General features: G+C 58.5%; 3 protein-coding genes across 6 annotated transcripts in view; all 3 read right to left on the bottom strand.

Moving 5' to 3' along the window:
• Positions 1-154: 154 nt before the first annotated feature.
• Positions 155-16,064, bottom strand: part of LOC107080083 (uncharacterized) — a 28,325-nt gene continuing 12,415 nt past the window's right edge. Inside the window, exons 3-6 of the mRNA XM_069185535.1 lie at positions 15,522-15,680; positions 14,039-14,151; positions 3,326-3,706; positions 155-2,261 (exon numbers count right to left, since the gene is read on the bottom strand). Coding sequence (XP_069041636.1) covers positions 538-2,261; positions 3,326-3,706; positions 14,039-14,151; positions 15,522-15,680 — 2,377 coding nt within the window. The 3' untranslated portion in view covers positions 155-537. The remainder of the gene's footprint in view (positions 2,262-3,325; positions 3,707-14,038; positions 14,152-15,521; positions 15,681-16,064) is intronic.
• LOC102694779 (myb-related transcription factor, partner of profilin) lies at positions 4,639-10,127 on the bottom strand. Of its 3 annotated transcripts, none has more exons than XM_069185353.1 (5): positions 9,453-10,127; positions 9,094-9,174; positions 7,167-8,419; positions 6,232-6,630; positions 4,639-5,617 (listed from the first exon to the last, which is right to left on the bottom strand). In XM_069185353.1, exons 3-5 carry the CDS (start codon positions 7,432-7,434, stop codon positions 4,959-4,961), a joined length of 1,326 nt encoding a protein of 441 aa, XP_069041454.1. In that variant the 5' UTR covers positions 7,435-8,419; positions 9,094-9,174; positions 9,453-10,127; the 3' UTR covers positions 4,639-4,958. The 3 variants fall into 3 exon arrangements, with proteins under 3 accessions (XP_069041454.1, XP_069041455.1, XP_069041453.1); XM_069185354.1 differs by having other exon boundaries at positions 9,094-9,169; XM_069185352.1 differs by lacking the exon at positions 9,094-9,174.
• Positions 10,395-14,282, bottom strand: LOC138225358 (zinc finger protein 771-like). 2 transcript variants are annotated; one of them, XM_069185339.1, is made up of 5 exons: positions 14,039-14,282; positions 13,369-13,662; positions 12,004-12,660; positions 11,350-11,703; positions 10,395-11,007 (listed from the first exon to the last, which is right to left on the bottom strand). In XM_069185339.1, exons 2-5 carry the CDS (start codon positions 13,532-13,534, stop codon positions 10,763-10,765), a joined length of 1,422 nt encoding a protein of 473 aa, XP_069041440.1. In that variant the 5' UTR covers positions 13,535-13,662; positions 14,039-14,282; the 3' UTR covers positions 10,395-10,762. The 2 variants fall into 2 exon arrangements, with proteins under 2 accessions (XP_069041440.1, XP_069041441.1); XM_069185340.1 differs by lacking the exon at positions 14,039-14,282 and having other exon boundaries at positions 11,350-11,698; positions 13,369-13,459.

Raw genomic sequence — 16,064 nt, 5'->3', positions numbered from 1 at the left:
GGTTGTTCCACACCCCCACCACCCTGTGTAAAGAAGCCCTTCCTGTCCTGACTGGGGGATCTCGTCCAGGTGTGTCCTGGGACCAGGGAACCGGTCTCAGTAACAGGGCTGTGCAGCTTGGCCGGGTCAAGGGTCAAGTCAGACAACAGACCTCTCCAGACTGAATCACTTTATTGGGCTTCCAGAAGAATCACAAACAAGTCCTGCAACTCTCACACCAACACACTCTCACTCGCTCGCTCGCGCGCACACACGCACGCACGCACACACACTCTCACTCGCTCGCGCACACACACACACACAACACCGAATCTCCCGGCACTGCGGCAGGAGTAAAAGTCAGCCAAGCTTATTTCTTCCCAGGCCAGGACACAGTCCCAGTGTCCCAGGTTCTGGCCTGGGGCCTCTCGAACCTGGAGCCGGTACCAGTGCCAGTGCAGTCCCAGTGTCCCAGTGGCCTCTCGAACCCGGAGCCGGTACCAGTGCCAGTGCAGTCCCAGTGTCCCAGTGGCCTCTGGAACCCGGAGCCGGGCGGCCTCAGATCTGCCCCTGCGCGTGCTGCATGTAGTGCTGGTGCAGGTCCAGCTCGCGGGGGTACGACCGGCCGCAGATCATGCACTGCAGGCGCCGGTCCACCGGGGGGCGCTGCAGGGCAGGGCTGCCGGGGGCGTGGGGGCGCCTGTCCTTCTGCGGCTGAGGCTGAGGCTGAGGGGCCCCCCTGTCTCCCGGGGGCCGCGCCGGGGGGGGCACGGAGCCACGCTTCAGGTCCTCGAGCCGAACCAGGGGAGCAGGAGGAAGAGGAGGAAGAAGGAAGGGCTTCGCTGCCCCCCGCGCGCCCCTCTCCTCCCCGAGATGGGGGGCAGCTGGAGGGGCGGGGCGGCGCGGGACGGCGGTCGAGTCCCGCTGGCGTGGAGTGGGCGACGCCCCCGCCGCCGCGTCCCAGCCTGGCGCCCGCCGGGCCGCCCTGCCCTGCAGCGCCGGCGGCCAGGCGAACTGCCCCCACGTCAGTCCGTTACACAGCAGAGACCCCTGCGCCGCCCCCCTGCTGGCCCCCCAGGCAGGCCAGCCCTCCGCACCCTGGTCCCCCGCCCCGCCCCGGCCCCACTCCCTCCGGGGGTCCCCGGCCTCCGGGGGGCGCTGCTGCGCGCGGGCGGGGGTCTTCTGGTGCGCCGGCGGGCTGCCCGGCCAGGGGAGGGGCTTCCCGCCGGCGCCGGCGTGGGCGAGGAGCAGGTGCCGGCCCAGCTCCGCCTCCTGCCGGAAGGCCCGGCGGCAGTGCGGGCAGCGGTGGGGCCGGCGCCGGTGCAGCCGCCCGTGGGCGCGCGCGCTGCGGGCGAAGGCGAAGGTGCGGCCGCAGTCGGGGCAGCGGAAGGGCCTCTGGCCCGTGTGCAGGAAGAGGTGCCGGTGCAGGGAGCAGCCGAGCCGGAAGCGCTTGCCGCACAGGCTGCACTGGAAGGGCCGCTCGCCCGTGTGCCGGCGCCGGTGGGCCGCCAGCGCCGCGCGGTGCCGGAACGCCCTGCCGCACTCGGGGCAGCCCGGGAGCTTCCGGCTCAGCTGGCCGGCCCAGGCCCTCCGCGCGGCCGGTTCTGCCGCCTCTGCTGCTGCTGCTGCTGCCCGGCTCCCGCCGCCGCCTCCTCCTCCTCCTCCCGCCTCTTCCTCCTCCCCGTGGGTCTGCGGCGGCCCCCCGCCCGCCCGGCGCCGGTGCAGCCGCCCGTGGGCGCGCGCGCTGCCGGCGAAGGCGAAGGTGCGCCCGCAGTCGGGGCAGCGGAAGGGCCTCTGGCCCGTGTGCAGGAAGCGGTGCCGGAGCAGGTGGCCGCCGAGCCGGAAGCGCTTGCCGCACAGGCTGCACTGGAAGGGGCGGCGGGCCCAGTGCCGGCGCCGGTGGGCCGCCATCGCCGAGCGGTGCCGGAAGGCGGCGCCGCACTCGGGGCACTCGTAGGGCTTGAGCGCGGCGTGGGAGCGCTGGTGCGCGTGCAGCGCCGGGCCGGAGGGCAGGCCCTTGCCGCACTCCAGGCAGCGGAAGGGGCTCTCCAGGGAGTGCGCCCTCATGTGGGCGTTCACCGACACGCGGTACTGGAACTCCTGGCGGCACAGCGGGCAGCGGTACAGCTTCTCCGGGGCGCGCCGGCGGCGGGGGCGGGCCGTCGGCTGCCCCCCGCCAGTGGCGGCACTCCTCTTCCTCTTCCCGCTGCCCCGGCTCTCCGGACTCCTCCTCCTCCTCCTCCCCCCGGACACCGCGCAGCCCGGACCCTCCGCCGCAGAGCCTGGAACGACACGGACAGCGGCCCACCGGTCAGCCCCCGCCATCCTCGGCACCGTCACCGCACACAGGAGAAGCGCGCTGCTCAGAGTGTCTTCCTGTCCCGGGACACTGCCCGCCTGCGCATATAGGACACCCATCCATTTCCCGACCACTCTACCCAGTACAGGGTCTGAGGAAGATGGAGCCCATCCCAGTGAGCAACAGGCACAAAGCGGGGTACACCCTGGACTGGATACCAGTCCACCACGGGACACAGGTTCACACCCCCTGGACTGGACACCAGTCCACCACGGGACACAGGCTCACAACCCCTGGACTGGACACCAGTCCACCACGGGAGCGTGGGAGGAAAAGCATCGAAGGAAAAGTCCGCTGACACCGGGAGACCGTGCAGACTCCCCACAGACAGCACCCCGGGGCCCCCCACGCTGTCAGGCAGCAGTGCGGACCACTGCGTCCCCCATTTCATCACACCCAATGAACCGTGGGCAAGCACATCTCCCCAGGTTATACCTGTCCTCATCAGTCAGGCATCGAGTCTATCGTCTCCCAGTCGTCAATTAAGGGTTCCACCGCGGAACAGGGAGAGCAGGAGTTGGGAAGAGCTCAAGGCGTGCGGACCGGCCGGATAGTGCACCGGCCACACACAAGCAGCACGCACCTATCCGCCCCTAATTAATTATCTGTTTATTAACAGATAATTGGCAATACAGCCAAACCACACAAAGACAGAGGGAGTGAAGACGCCAGGGCTCGACACATAAACATTATTGAAGGAATAGTGTTTGAAATAGGTTCCCTGCTTCTTTGTTAAGGAAGTTCTGCCACCGGAGGTTCGAGTACTAACAGCAATAATTAGTAAAACTACATGTTTTTTTTTAATGATTTCCGAATGCTTCTTTAGTTCATCGATGTTCACTCTGTGCTCTTAAGACAACGTGACTATCCTGGTTAATACAATAGACTCATCAACTACAATCGTAAATAGCTAAAAACAAAAAAAAAACATTTTTTGTATGGTTGCTGACCGGCGTAAGGTCATAGAACTTCCTCCCCTTCTCTCACCCGTGTTTTTGCGATTCTCGCTTGTTCCCGTGATCTGCCCGAGTGCCGGCGCCGGCTCGGAACGCGCCTGTCCCCGCTGGCTGGCGCAGGCGAGGCCGAGGATCGCCGAGGCCTCCGCCGGGGCTGAAAGAGCCGCGGTGGTGTTTTCTCTCGCCGGCACCGGGGCTTTCAGGACCCCGCCGCTGCCGGCCGCCGCCCCGCTGCCCTCCCCGGCTTCACCGTCGCGGCTGCGTGGGACGGGGGTCGATCCGGCGGGGCTCAGCGAAGCGCGGGGGTCCTGCGGGCCCGGCAGCGGCCCGTCCAGGGCGCCGTCCCGGGGCTTCTGCACGCACACACCGGCCATGTTGGGCCAGCACTGCCCACCCCCTTCGCCGCACAAGCCTCCAGGCGTGTGACGTTACCCTGCAGACGAGAAGCGGTCTCTGCTGTGTCAAGAGCCGCGCTTCTGCACCGGTTTTTATTTCGCATTTTCCACACAAACCACACCGTTTGCTTGGAAGGCTCCCCCCAGGGCGGTGATGTGCGTTCGGACCCGCGGGGAAGGTTTGCGTGGTAAAAATGTACCGGTTCTTGTGGACAAACTCCATATTCTCATAGTCGGGCTCAGCCGATGAACTAGAGACCTGAATACCATGTTTTACTTTTCTTTTACCTCATTACCAGCTCATGATTAAGGAGCTCAAAAAGAAGATTCAAAGGGCGCGTCGGTACTGGGGGTGAGAGGAAGCCGGGTGGCGGCTGTCATTGCAGCAGGTGCACCAGTAGGGGGCACTCTCTTCCCGCAGGACCAGAAGTTTTCGGACCCGTGTCCCGGGGAGAGGCCAGGACCCCGAACCCCCCACTGTGGGCCGCCCATCATATTAATGTGTTCTGTTAGGGTCCTTTTTGCATTATGCTCTTTTTGAAGTAATCAGTTGGTTGCAAAACCGTAAGTTTGTACAGATATATATATATTATGTAGATACAGGGCGGAGGATGAAGTCAGATGAGACACGAGTTGGCGCTGTGTATCAATGACAGCTGGGAGTTCTGCCTCACACAGACACACACACACTAGGGCCAGTCCATCACAGAAGACACACAGACACACACACTCACCCCGGGGCCAGTCCATCACAGGAGACACACACACACACCCCAGGGCCAGTCCATCACAGGAGACACACAGACACAGACACACACTCACACCAGGGCCAATCCATCACAGGACACACACACACACTCACACCAGGGCCAGTTTTCCCAGAAGCCAATTAACCCACCAGCATGTCTTTAACTATAGGAGGAAACGAGAGCATGCTCCAACAACACAATTTAAAATCTTCAACACACTTTTATGAAAACGAAAGGTCGACTCTAGTGAACTTCTGAAGCTGCCAAGTGATTGTCTTTTAACATTCGATATAAATGGCTTAACCACTCCAGTGCACTGGACTGACTGGACTGGGAGCTGGATTAGTGATTCACTGGGATTATAATCAGACTCACACTGACACTGACAGAGCAGTCTGAGACTCTCCAAGCTGGACTGGACTTTACTCCATCAGCAGATTCAACAAGTATCTTCTTAAGGTAATAAAATAAAAGAAAAAGGCAAAATAGTTTTTGTCGTTGTCCTTTTCCTGTTTTGATTTCAAACATGGCGTCTTCGACGTCTCTTCTGATCGCCTGGCCTCCCCCGCCGTGGCCGTTGGATCCTCCCGGATGCTGCTGGCAGTGGATCAGGCTGGGCTGTACCATCCAGGAGATCAGGGGGTGGTGGCGGTGCAGGAGGGGGCTGGGGTTGCGGCTGCTGTCTCTCCAGAATTCCCAGCAGCCTCTGCAGGAGGATGTTGTTCTGCTGCAGGCTGGCGGCCAGGGCTTCCTGTGAGGCTGCGAGAGTCCGCGCGTCGCGCTGAAAAGCTTCCCCCCACTCCCTCAGGCTCAGCTCCACCTGGTCCCCCAGGCGAACTGCGGCCTCGCTCAGCCCACGAAGCTCCTCCTCCAACCAGGGGCCACGAGGGGCCCCCACAAGGTCTGGCGGGATGGGGGGTGGCGGGGGGCTGGGGTGTGGCGTCCCGTTGAGAAAGGGGGCACTGTAGAGGGGGGAGGGCGGCAGCCAGCGCTCTGCAGAGGAGGGTCCCAACTCCACCCCCACGCCCACCCCCAGGCCCAGTCTGTCCTCCGTGCTCTCCCCTTCTTCCTCTCCGGCGTCTTCCTCCTGCCCCCCCACTCCTCCCTTCAGCTCCTCCACTCCCTCGTCTCCCTCTCGCTCCTCGTCCCCTCTCTCCGCTGGGAGCCCCAGACCTGCCCCTGGGGAGAGGGCGAGAGGAAGAGAGAGGGTGAGAGAGGGGGGCAGGAGAGAGAGGAGGTGAGAGGTGAGAGAGGGCGAGAGGAGTGGTGCAGGAAACAGGAGGGAGAGAGAGAGAGAGAGAGATGGGGGCAGAAGGATCAAGAAGAGAGGAGGGAAGGAGGGAAGGAGAGAGGGGGAGCGGACAGACGGAGAGAGAGACAAACCCTCAAGTCATTCGTCCACATGATCTTGTGGACCGCACAAGCAAATCTGTACAGTAATGACTAAACCCCTTAGACAAACTCTTAACATATCATATATCAAGGATTTATTGCATGAGTACAGTCCAGATCTTCATCCGAGAGCTGCTCATTCAACCTCCTCACTGCTGAGGACTGGGCAGTCTCCTCACTCCGCACACAGGGGGCGCTAGAGTGTCCACAGTCTGCACACAGGGGGCGCTAGAGTGTCCACACTCTCCACACAGGGGGCGCTACAGTGTCCACACTCTGCACACAGGGGGCGCTAGAGTCACTAAACTCTGCACACAGGGGGCGCTAGAGTGTCGTCACTCTGCTAAAAACCACACACAGGGGGCGCTGGAGTGACAGAGGGACAGAGTCTCTCCTCCTACCTGCCGCGGGAGTGCAGACTCCGGTGCTGGCCTTGCCCCTGGCCGTACCGGGCCTGTGTCGGGCCTGAAGCCTGGGGCTCGCCGGCCCACCGCGGCCCGCAGGGAGGGCCTCCCTCTGGGGCGGGCAGCGGCGGCGGTGCCGGGCGTCCGCCAGCCGGCCCCCGTTGCGCCTCTTCAGGTCGTCCCAGCGCTTCTTGACCTCGCGGAGGGTGCGGGGCACGCGGGAGACGGCGTTGACGCGCTCCAGGATGTCGGCCCAGATGCGCTCCCGCTCTCGGCGCCGCAGCCGGCCCGCCGGCCCGAACAGCTCGCCCTCGCGGCTCGTCACCTCCGACACCAGCACCTCCAGCTCCGCCCCGCTGAAGCGGCTCTTCCGCTTGCCCCCCGCGACCGCGCCGTCTGCGAACGGGACGCGGGCGTCAGCGCCAGGCACGGCTCACCCAGCCCGACCAGAACCGCGGACCGGACCGGTACTGGCCTCGGTTTGACCTGAACCTGAACTAGTCCAGCTCCCAGTCCAGTCAGTCCAGTCCAGCCTGGAGAGTCTCAGACTGCTCTCAGAGTCAGTGAGTCTGATTATAATCCCAGTGAGTCACTAGTCCAGCTCCCAGTCCAGTCCAGTCAGTCCAGTCCAGCCTGGAGAGTCTCAGACTGCTCTCAGAGTCAGTGAGTCTGATTATAATCCCAGTGAGTCACTAGTCCAGCTCCCAGTCCAGTCCAGTCAGTCCAGTCCAGCCTGGAGAGTCTCAGACTGCTCTCAGAGTCAGTGAGTCTGATTATAATCCCAGTGAGTCACTAGTCCAGCTCCCAGTCCAGTCAGTCCAGTCCAGTCAGTCCAGTCCAGTCCAGTCCATCGCGGTGTGTGAGTCATGATGTATTAAAAGAGGACACGTTCAATCTAAAGGGAAACAAAAGAAGACGAACGGGGGTCTTACTTTGCTCGGGGAGGGTGTAGTCATCTGTGGGGATCCCCGGCTCTACCGTGTTGGGGTGCACCACCACCACGTTGAAGGGGAGCTCACCAGCCGGCCCCCCGTCCCTGTCGCAGCCGGCCTCGTCATCCTCCTCCTCTTCCTCGTCTCCGGGGAACCCGTCCTCTGAGAGAGCCCCAGCCTTGAGCAGCTGCTCCGGCGATTCCACCTTCACCCTCACGGGGGCGCTGCGCTCGTACAGGAGCCCCCCCTCCTCGTAGTACTCGGTCATGGGGGTGCAGGGGGGCGGGTGGACGGGCAGACGGGGGCACTGGGGCACCTGCCCATGTGGATGAGCGGGACGGACAGACTGCCACCCAGACAGACAGGTGGGTAAGAAGATCTCAGACAGAGACCCACACAGTCACACAGTCACCAAGACACACAGACGGACAGCTGGGTACGAAGACAGAGACCCACACAGTCACCAAGACACACAGACGGACAGCTGGGTACGAAGACAGAGACCCACACAGTCACACAGTCACCAAGACACACAGACAGACAGCTGGGTACGAAGACAGAGACCCACACAGTCACCAAGACACACAGACAGACAGCTGGGTACGAAGACAGAGACCCACACAGTCACCAAGACACACAGACAGACAGCTGGGTACGAAGACAGAGACCCACACAGTCACCAAGACACACAGACAGACAGCTGGGTACGAAGACAGAGACCCACACAGTCACCAAGACACACAGACAGACAGCTGGGTACGAAGACAGAGACCCACACAGTCACACAGTCACCAAGACACACAGACAGACAGCTGGGTACGAAGACAGAGACCCACACAGTCACACAGTCACCAAGACACACAGACAGACAGCTGGGTACGAAGACAGAGACCCACACAGTCACCAAGACATACAGACCCACAGACCCACAGACAGGTGGGTACGAAGATCTCAGAGACCCACACAATCCCACAGTCCCTCAGGCACACAGAGACCCACACAGTCACACGGAGACCCACAGACACACAGTCACACAGGCCAGCAAATGGATACAGTCACAGGGAGACACTGATAAACCCACACAGTCACTCAGAGATAAACACAAATCCAGCAGCCTCTCGGAAAGACTGACAGTTTAACTTATAACAGCTGACAGAAAGAGGAGAGAAGAAGCATTGGCACTCTCTCTCTCACACACACAAGTCACACCCCATCGAGCAGGATTCTGGAATAGCACAGGGAGGCCAGGAGTCCTAACAAACACAGGACACAAGGGAAAGAGCATTACGATGGTCAGTAAACAGAACAGTTTTGAGTCTCATTCAAGTGGTTCAGTTTTTGAAGGACTAACTGCTTTTAAATACTTTCCAAAGTACAGTAAATCATGGGACAAAATGGAGTAAGGTGTCAAAAGGTGCTGAAAGCATGGTAAAGGTGCAGTGCAGTTCAGTAAATCACAGTGAGATCAGGGTAAAAGCACAGTTCAGTGCAGTAAAGCCCAATGAGATCAGGGTAAAAGCTCAGTACAGTGCAGTAAATCACAGTGAGATCAGGGTAAAAGCTCAGTACAGTGCAGTAAATCACAGTGAGATCAGCATAAAAGCTCAGTACAGTGCAGTAAAGCCCAGTGAGATCAGGGTAAAAGCACAGTGCAGTGCAGCAAAGCCCAGTGAGATCTGGTTCAGGCACAGAGAGGTTGGTATAGTAACTCATGACACCACCTGTGGGTGGAAACAAGGCATAGCTCGGCTCAGGGTTCGAGCAGAGTGCCCATCGAGGGATAACTGCCACAACCATGCGAAAGCGACATGGGAAATCTCGTAATTGTTTTACTACAGTGAAATAATGTAAGAGAATCGTGTGTGTTCGAAGCACTGTAATCAAAAGACGGAGCAGCTGCTGAAAATTAATTATAGCCATCACCAACCTTGTAATGAACTCCAGAGCTTTTTCTGAGAGGTTAGGTTTACAAAATGAAATAATTGTAAACCAGCTGTAAAACACTGACCTCAAAACAAAAACATAACCAAAATTAAAAACGTGAATCTGAAGCAGTGATGATGATCCCAGCCAGTACCGCATTATGCGCAGCGGCTCTGCGCCATTTCCGCAGCTCCAACGGCGTGACAGCCGCCCGCGCACGCCGGGACATAAACAAACAAACAGATAAATAAACACGAGCAGCGTTACAGTGCCGCATCCGCCAGAGAAATAAAATGAACCGGAATCCTACTGGGCGACAGGAGAGGAGACACACCCGCCTCGCCTCCGGCTTGCGGCGCTCACCTCAGCCCGTCGCGACGGCATCACAAAAACCACCTGAAGACCGGGAGCGGCGCAGTGACAGCGGCGACACGCGAGACGCACGCTTCGCTGTTAGTCTTCCTCGCCAGCTGTTGTTGTCTTCTCCTGCTCCCTCCCCCCCGACTCAGGCGCCGGCGCAGCGGATTTGCGTCACAGGCAACGTGGGGGGGCGCTGCAGGCGCGTGTGAAGTTATCTCGCTTTTGTTTTCCTTCACGGAGACGCTCCCCTTACACGCGGGGGACGGCCAGTGACGAGCAGCAGCTGCGCTGAATGAGCCCGGACGAGCCGAGCCTGTTTCTCTGTGCACTCCCCACGGGTCGGAGCGGGTATCCGCCTGACGCAGCCGAGAGAGAGATGAGTACTCCGTCTGCTGAGGGCGGCACAGGTGCTTTTCGGCACTGCTTCTGTATGAGCGCACTGTAGTTTCACCACGAATACAAGTAAATACGACAAGAGAGGGATAGTGATACGTGTCGCCTTCAGCTACATGAACTCGTTCTGATTCAGTGTATTGCCTGTTGTACTGCTGGTGTTGATAATTTCTTCAGGCTGTATCCTACCCGGTCTATCGAGACTGCACCTGAACCACTGGACCGGCTGTCCTCCTGGTGTAACAGGACTGGACCTGAACCACTGGACCAGCTGTCCTCCTGGTGTAACAGGACTGGACCTGAACCACTGGACCAGCTGGTATAATGATTAAAATTCCACTAAGAATTTTTTTTAAAAGCCCATTTCTTGGACTTCAGAATATTACCAGGATCTTTGATCTGGTTTTAAAGCACTCGGTCCGTAATGTTAATTAATGTTAATTACTTTTTAATGTTTCCGAATGATTCCTGGACCCTGATCCCACTTGTGGTCCTGGTTCTGCGCAGCTGGATCAGATTCACACATCTGCAAAGAAAATCCAACACAGGAGCTGCGGTTCTGAAAGTCCGTTTATTGTTCTTACAGCAGCTGATTGGCCTTCAGAATCCGTATGGGCAGATCCGGAATTCCGTCTGCTGGCCGAGCTCCGCAGATCCCAGAATCCTCGGAAAAACCTTAGAGTTTCAATTTCCATGGCCACACTGGCAGAAAGTTCATTAAGAGAAGTTAATAATCACTGTACTTAAATATCCACTGCACATTATCTCTCCCAGACACTCTCAGTGCAGTGTTAATGTACTGGAGTGTCCAGTCAGTGTGTCTGTATTAACCCCTCTCTCTCAGTGCAGTGTTAATGTACTGGAGTGTCCAGTCAGTGTGTCTGTATTAACCCCTCTCTCTCAGTAGTGTATTGACTCCGTCAGCGGGAGTGTGTCTCTGAGTAGTGCTGTGTCAGGGAGCCCTGCTGGATGAACCTCTCCCCGCAGGCAGGGCAGCAGTAGGGTCTTGGCTGGCCCCGGGGGGGCCGGGGGGGCAGGGGCGCGTGGCCGGCTGGAGAGGGGTGCTTGGCTCTCATGTGCCGGTCCCAGGTGTGCTGGTCAGTGAAGATGATGTGACACTGGAGGCAGCGCAGTGCCAGGGCAGCACCACTGCTGAGGCCGGAGCCTGAGACAGACAGACAGACAGACACAACTCCGTCACTCTGCTGACACAGCGAACAGATTCAGGACACTGCTACTGGACTGGGACTGTTCTCCTGTACTGGTCTACTGGACTGGGACTGGAGCTCCTAGTGTAACAGACTGGTCTACTGGACTGGGACTGTAGCTCCTACTGTAACAGACTGGTCTACTGGACTGGGACTGTAGCTCCTAGTGTAACTGGACTGTCCTATTGTAGTAACAGTATGGTATAAGAGTATTATAGTATATTATAGTAAGAACTTTTAAAACCTTCCTATGAAACATTCGACCCTATCAGCTGTCAACTGTCAATATGTGCCCTTACCCTGCTGCAGAGGTGAGGGGCGCTGTTTCTCAGGATCAGGTCTCTCTTCCATGGGAATCTCGACTTTCCTCTCCCCTCCCTCACCCCGATCCCACTCCCCCCCCTGCCGCTCTCGCTGCAGTGAGTCCTCCAGCCCACCAGGGGGCAGGCTCCACTTGCTGTGGGTGCGCTGGTGAGCGCTGAGCTGGGCAGAGGAGGGGAAGGTGAGGTCGCAAACGCAGCAGGCGAAAACGGTGCGGCCGCGGAGCTGGCGCTCATATTCCGCTGGGTGCTTGAACCTCAAGTGGCGCTCTGTTGTCTCCTGGTCACGGAAGGTCATGAAGCACTGGAGACACTGGAGAGACTGGAACTGTACTGGAAAGAGAGAGAGGGGTTAATACAGACACACTGACTGGACACTCCAGTACATTAACACTGCACTGAGAGAGAGGGGTTAATACAGACACACTGACTGGACACTCCAGTACATTAACACTGCACTGAGAGAGAGAGGGGTTAATACAGACACACTGACTGGACACTCCAGTACATTAACACTGCACTGAGAGAGAGGGGTTAATACAGACACACTGGCTGGACACTCCAGTACATTAACACTGCACTGAGGGAGAGCAGGAAGGGAGAGACAAGCAGGACATGGAGAAAGACTCTCACCCAGGTGACTGCTGGCAAACCGGCCGTCACCCCCAGCTCTTCCATCCTCCCGACCCCCTCCCCCTGCCTCCGCCTGCTCCTGCCCCTCCGCCTCAGGCCCCGCTCCCGGAGCCCCGTGCCGGAGCCGGCGGTGGTGTCCCAGGCCCGCCGGGCTGCGGAAGGCCCGGGCGCAGTCCCGGCAGGGGTGGGGCAGCGCGTGGCGGCGCCGGTGGCTGGCCAGGCGGCGCAGGGTGTGGGTGGTGCGCCCGCAGTCGGGGCAGACGTAGCGGGACTGCCCCACGTGGCTGCGCTTGTGCAGGATGAAGGCCGTGGGGCGCAGGAAGCGGTCGCCGCAGACCGGGCAGCGGAACTCCAGCTTGGCGGGGGACGGTGCCGCCGCGCCCCCCGAGCAGCAGTGCCCCGTGAGCTCCCAGGAGGAGCTGAAGCCGCGCTGGCACGCCGGGCAGCGCCACAGCGAGTCGCCAGGGTGGCGCGAGGTGCCCACACACCTCTCTCCCGCGCCTGCGCCCCTCCCTCGCTCCGTCGACCCCTCATCGCCTCCTGCGTCCTGCGGGGTCTCTCGCGCTCCTCTGCTCTTCCTCTCAGTTCCGCTGTCCAGCCCCAAGACATCCTGCTCCTCCTCTTCCTCTTTCTTTAGTGGCAGAATGAGTGTCTGAGCTGGAGATAAAGAGAGAGGGGTTCATACAGACACACTGACTGGACACTCCAGTACATGAACACTGCACTGAGAGAGAGAGGGGTTAATACAGACACACTGACTGGACACTCCAGTACATTAACACTGCACTGAGAGAGAGGGGTTAATACAGACACACTGACTGGACACTCCAGTACATTAACACTGCACTGAGAGAGAGGGGTTAATACAGACACACTGACTGGACACTCCAGTACATTAACACTGCACTGAGAGAGAGAGGAGTTAATACAGACACACTGACTGGACACTCCAGGACATTAACACTGCACTGAGAGAGAGAGGGGTTAATACAGACACACTGACTGGACACTCCAGTACATTAACACTGCACTGAGAGAGAGAGGGGTTAATACAGACACACTGACTGGACACTCCAGTACATTAACACTGCACTGAGAGAGAGGGGTTAATACAGACACACTGACTGGACACTCCAGTACATTAACACTGCACTGAGAGAGAGAGAGGGGTTAATACAGACACACTGACTGGACACTCCAGTACATTAACACTGCACTGAGAGAGAGAGGGGTTAATACAGACACACTGACTGGACACTCCAGTACATTAACACTGCACTGAGAGAGAGAGGGGTTAATACAGACACACTGACTGGACACTCCAGTACATTAACACTGCACTGAGAGAGAAACAGCTGTACTCACCTACAGAATCCCCCTCCCCATCTTCCTCCTCCTGCTTGATGAAGAGCGATGGTGTGAAGGACGTCGCCAGCTGCTCTCCCTCCTCCTCATCCTCCTGTTTGACGATGACCACTAGGGTGCTGTCGCCCTCTGCCACCTCCTCCCCCTTGACCCGCACGGCGTCCATCTCCCAGGACGCAATGCTCCTGGCCTCTTAGGCACAGTGCTACACTGCCACCAGGGGGCGCTCGCTGAGACTGCACACGCCTCCGTCGGGCAGCTGCCTCCAAGTCTTCATCGCCAGTCAGATGAGGTCTGGAGAATTTAGCGGAAGGTATGGACAAAAGGGTCAAACCGAAGGAGCTCATTAATTCAACAACATGGGCAGCTGAGTCACCAAGAGCTCTGCTGGACAGATGCCTGGCAGACTGAGTGTCCTGATCCTGAGTGCAGCACCACCCAGAGGAATGAGGGTGGAGACGCATTCATCCACACACAGCGACCGTGAATAGACATCTGGCCAGCGGTACCTGTACACAGCACCCAGACAGGGCGACAGGGACAGACAGGCGGACAGACGGAGGAACAGCTGGGTGGAGTAACAGACAGTAGCACTGGCGGAGAAGCAAACGCCGACTGATGGGGACAGACAGATGCGATGGAGAGCCGGTCTCCAACAGGGCGATCTTACCCGTCTCCCTCTCTCGCAGCGCCTCGTCCCTCTTCAGCCCCGCGTCTCGTTTCTGATGACCCCGGACGGATTCACCGTGGAAGCACCGGCACTCTCGGCAATATTGCAGCCCGCTGTCAACAGCCAGCCATGGGCGTGTACGCCCGCGCCAGCCCTGCTCGCTCGGCACCGTCCCCTTGTGCGAATCCGGGACACGGTCTCAGCCTATTCACTGACACACACTCTCCTGTCGCGGTGTGATTACGCAACACGGATTGGCCGGCGCACCAAAACGTCACAATACTAACTACTGCTCTACGAGCACTACGGTTCCATTCATAAATCCCCGGAATAGAGATTTGTAGCTTATATGGGGAGTCCAGTTCGCCGTAGTGTCCGAGAATAAGCGAGTAATTGTATTTTCTGTACGTTATTTGTTCTACAAACACATCAGAACTGGAAAACTTTCAGCAACAGACCAGCCTGTCTTTACGGTGTATATAGAGGAGTTAACTTGGCAGCTCAGCGTGGGTTTCTGGATGTTTCAAGAGTAGCGTAACGTTTACGGATCTAAGCCAAACACCGTGCTGACCAGCCATCTCGTTGAAGCCGGTACCCTGGTTTCTCTCAAGACCCAGCTGGATGAGCTCCTTCAGTCAGGACAGGAGGCTGGTCTTTACACAGAGGGAGGTGGGGGTGTGGAACGTGCCGCCCAGCCATGCTGTTGAAGCCGATACGAGCTAAATGGGCCGTAGGTGTTCTGGTTCTCCATTCATGTGTTGGCTGAACTAAACCACATCTGGATATACGAGAGGACACCTTAAAAGAAGCGGACTTGGGGAGCAGCCAGAAGTCAGGGTACCCCATGAGTCGGGCACTGATTTAAAGGAACGGCCTACAACCACCTGAGATGCTGGGACAGAATCGGAGAGGAATCGGCAGGCAGTGCAGTTTAGAACAGCACTCGTCACCCGAGGAACCTGCACATGCAGACCTGAGAATTCTCCTGCAGCGCATCCGTACGCACCACCTGTAGACAAACAACTGCACAGGTGCATGGAGGCCATGTTCTTCACCGTTCCGTATGAAAGAGGCACAAATAACAGGATAGCTTTCAATCGCTGTTTTATTCAGGTTTTTTTTTCCCACAGAGAGCTTTCTGTTCTCGTTTCCACGTCTGAAACAGGAGGCTGTTTTCAGGAAAGGTGTTACTGTACAGGTGTAGCCCCCCAGCTCCGCCCCGGTGGACAGAGAGGTGTGTGTGTGTGTGTGCGTGTGTGTGTGTTCGGGGGGGAGGGGGGTTTACAGAAAATAAAATGGCAGAGACCCCGGGGAACCCGGGACACGGGTGCCCCACACAGGAGAGACCCCCGGGACATCCCTGCGGCTTGTCAGTGTAAAAAATGTAAAATGACATGGAGGAGAAATTAAAAAAACAATAATAAAAAATACAAAATGAACGACGACAATGTTCTGCAGGCACCCCACCCCCCTCTATTCCCACAGCTCCGACAGCTCCCGCCCAACTCCTCTCTCCCACTCCCCCCTGTCGCCAGGGGCTCCCCTTGGGTCACCCCGGCGGGGGGTCCCCAAAACACCCAGCACGTCCCACGCCGGCTCCCGGTGTCCCCTAGATTCGGGGCAGGGTGGGGGTGGCGTTTCTCTGGAGAAAGGAGGCGCGTGAGAGAGGGAGGGAGAGAGAGGAGGTCCCGGCCCCGCTGCAGTACCGTCACAAGACGAGGTCACAGTCCAGCGCCCCCCCCCAGCCCCCCCCCCCCCCTTGGCACAACCGATCCACCGTCGGCATGGAGACGTACTTTAATATAAAACCCCTTTTTTCCCCACAGTCCGGACACACTGGAGATACACTGGGATAAAAAAGTCCCCCCCCACCCTTCCCGCCCTTTTAATATTTAAGAAAACGTAGGTCCCCACTCCCCCCACCCCCCCACACACTGCCAAATCTCAAATCCTACACCCCGGCCGCCCCAGCAGTATCCAAACACCCAACATCCGACTCGTCCTAACTTGAGCTAACTACGTTTTA

This window comes from Lepisosteus oculatus, chromosome 27, assembly GCF_040954835.1.
Source record: "Lepisosteus oculatus isolate fLepOcu1 chromosome 27, fLepOcu1.hap2, whole genome shotgun sequence".
NCBI lineage: Eukaryota > Metazoa > Chordata > Actinopteri > Semionotiformes > Lepisosteidae > Lepisosteus > Lepisosteus oculatus.
This window is presented reverse-complemented; position numbering and strand designations above follow the sequence as displayed.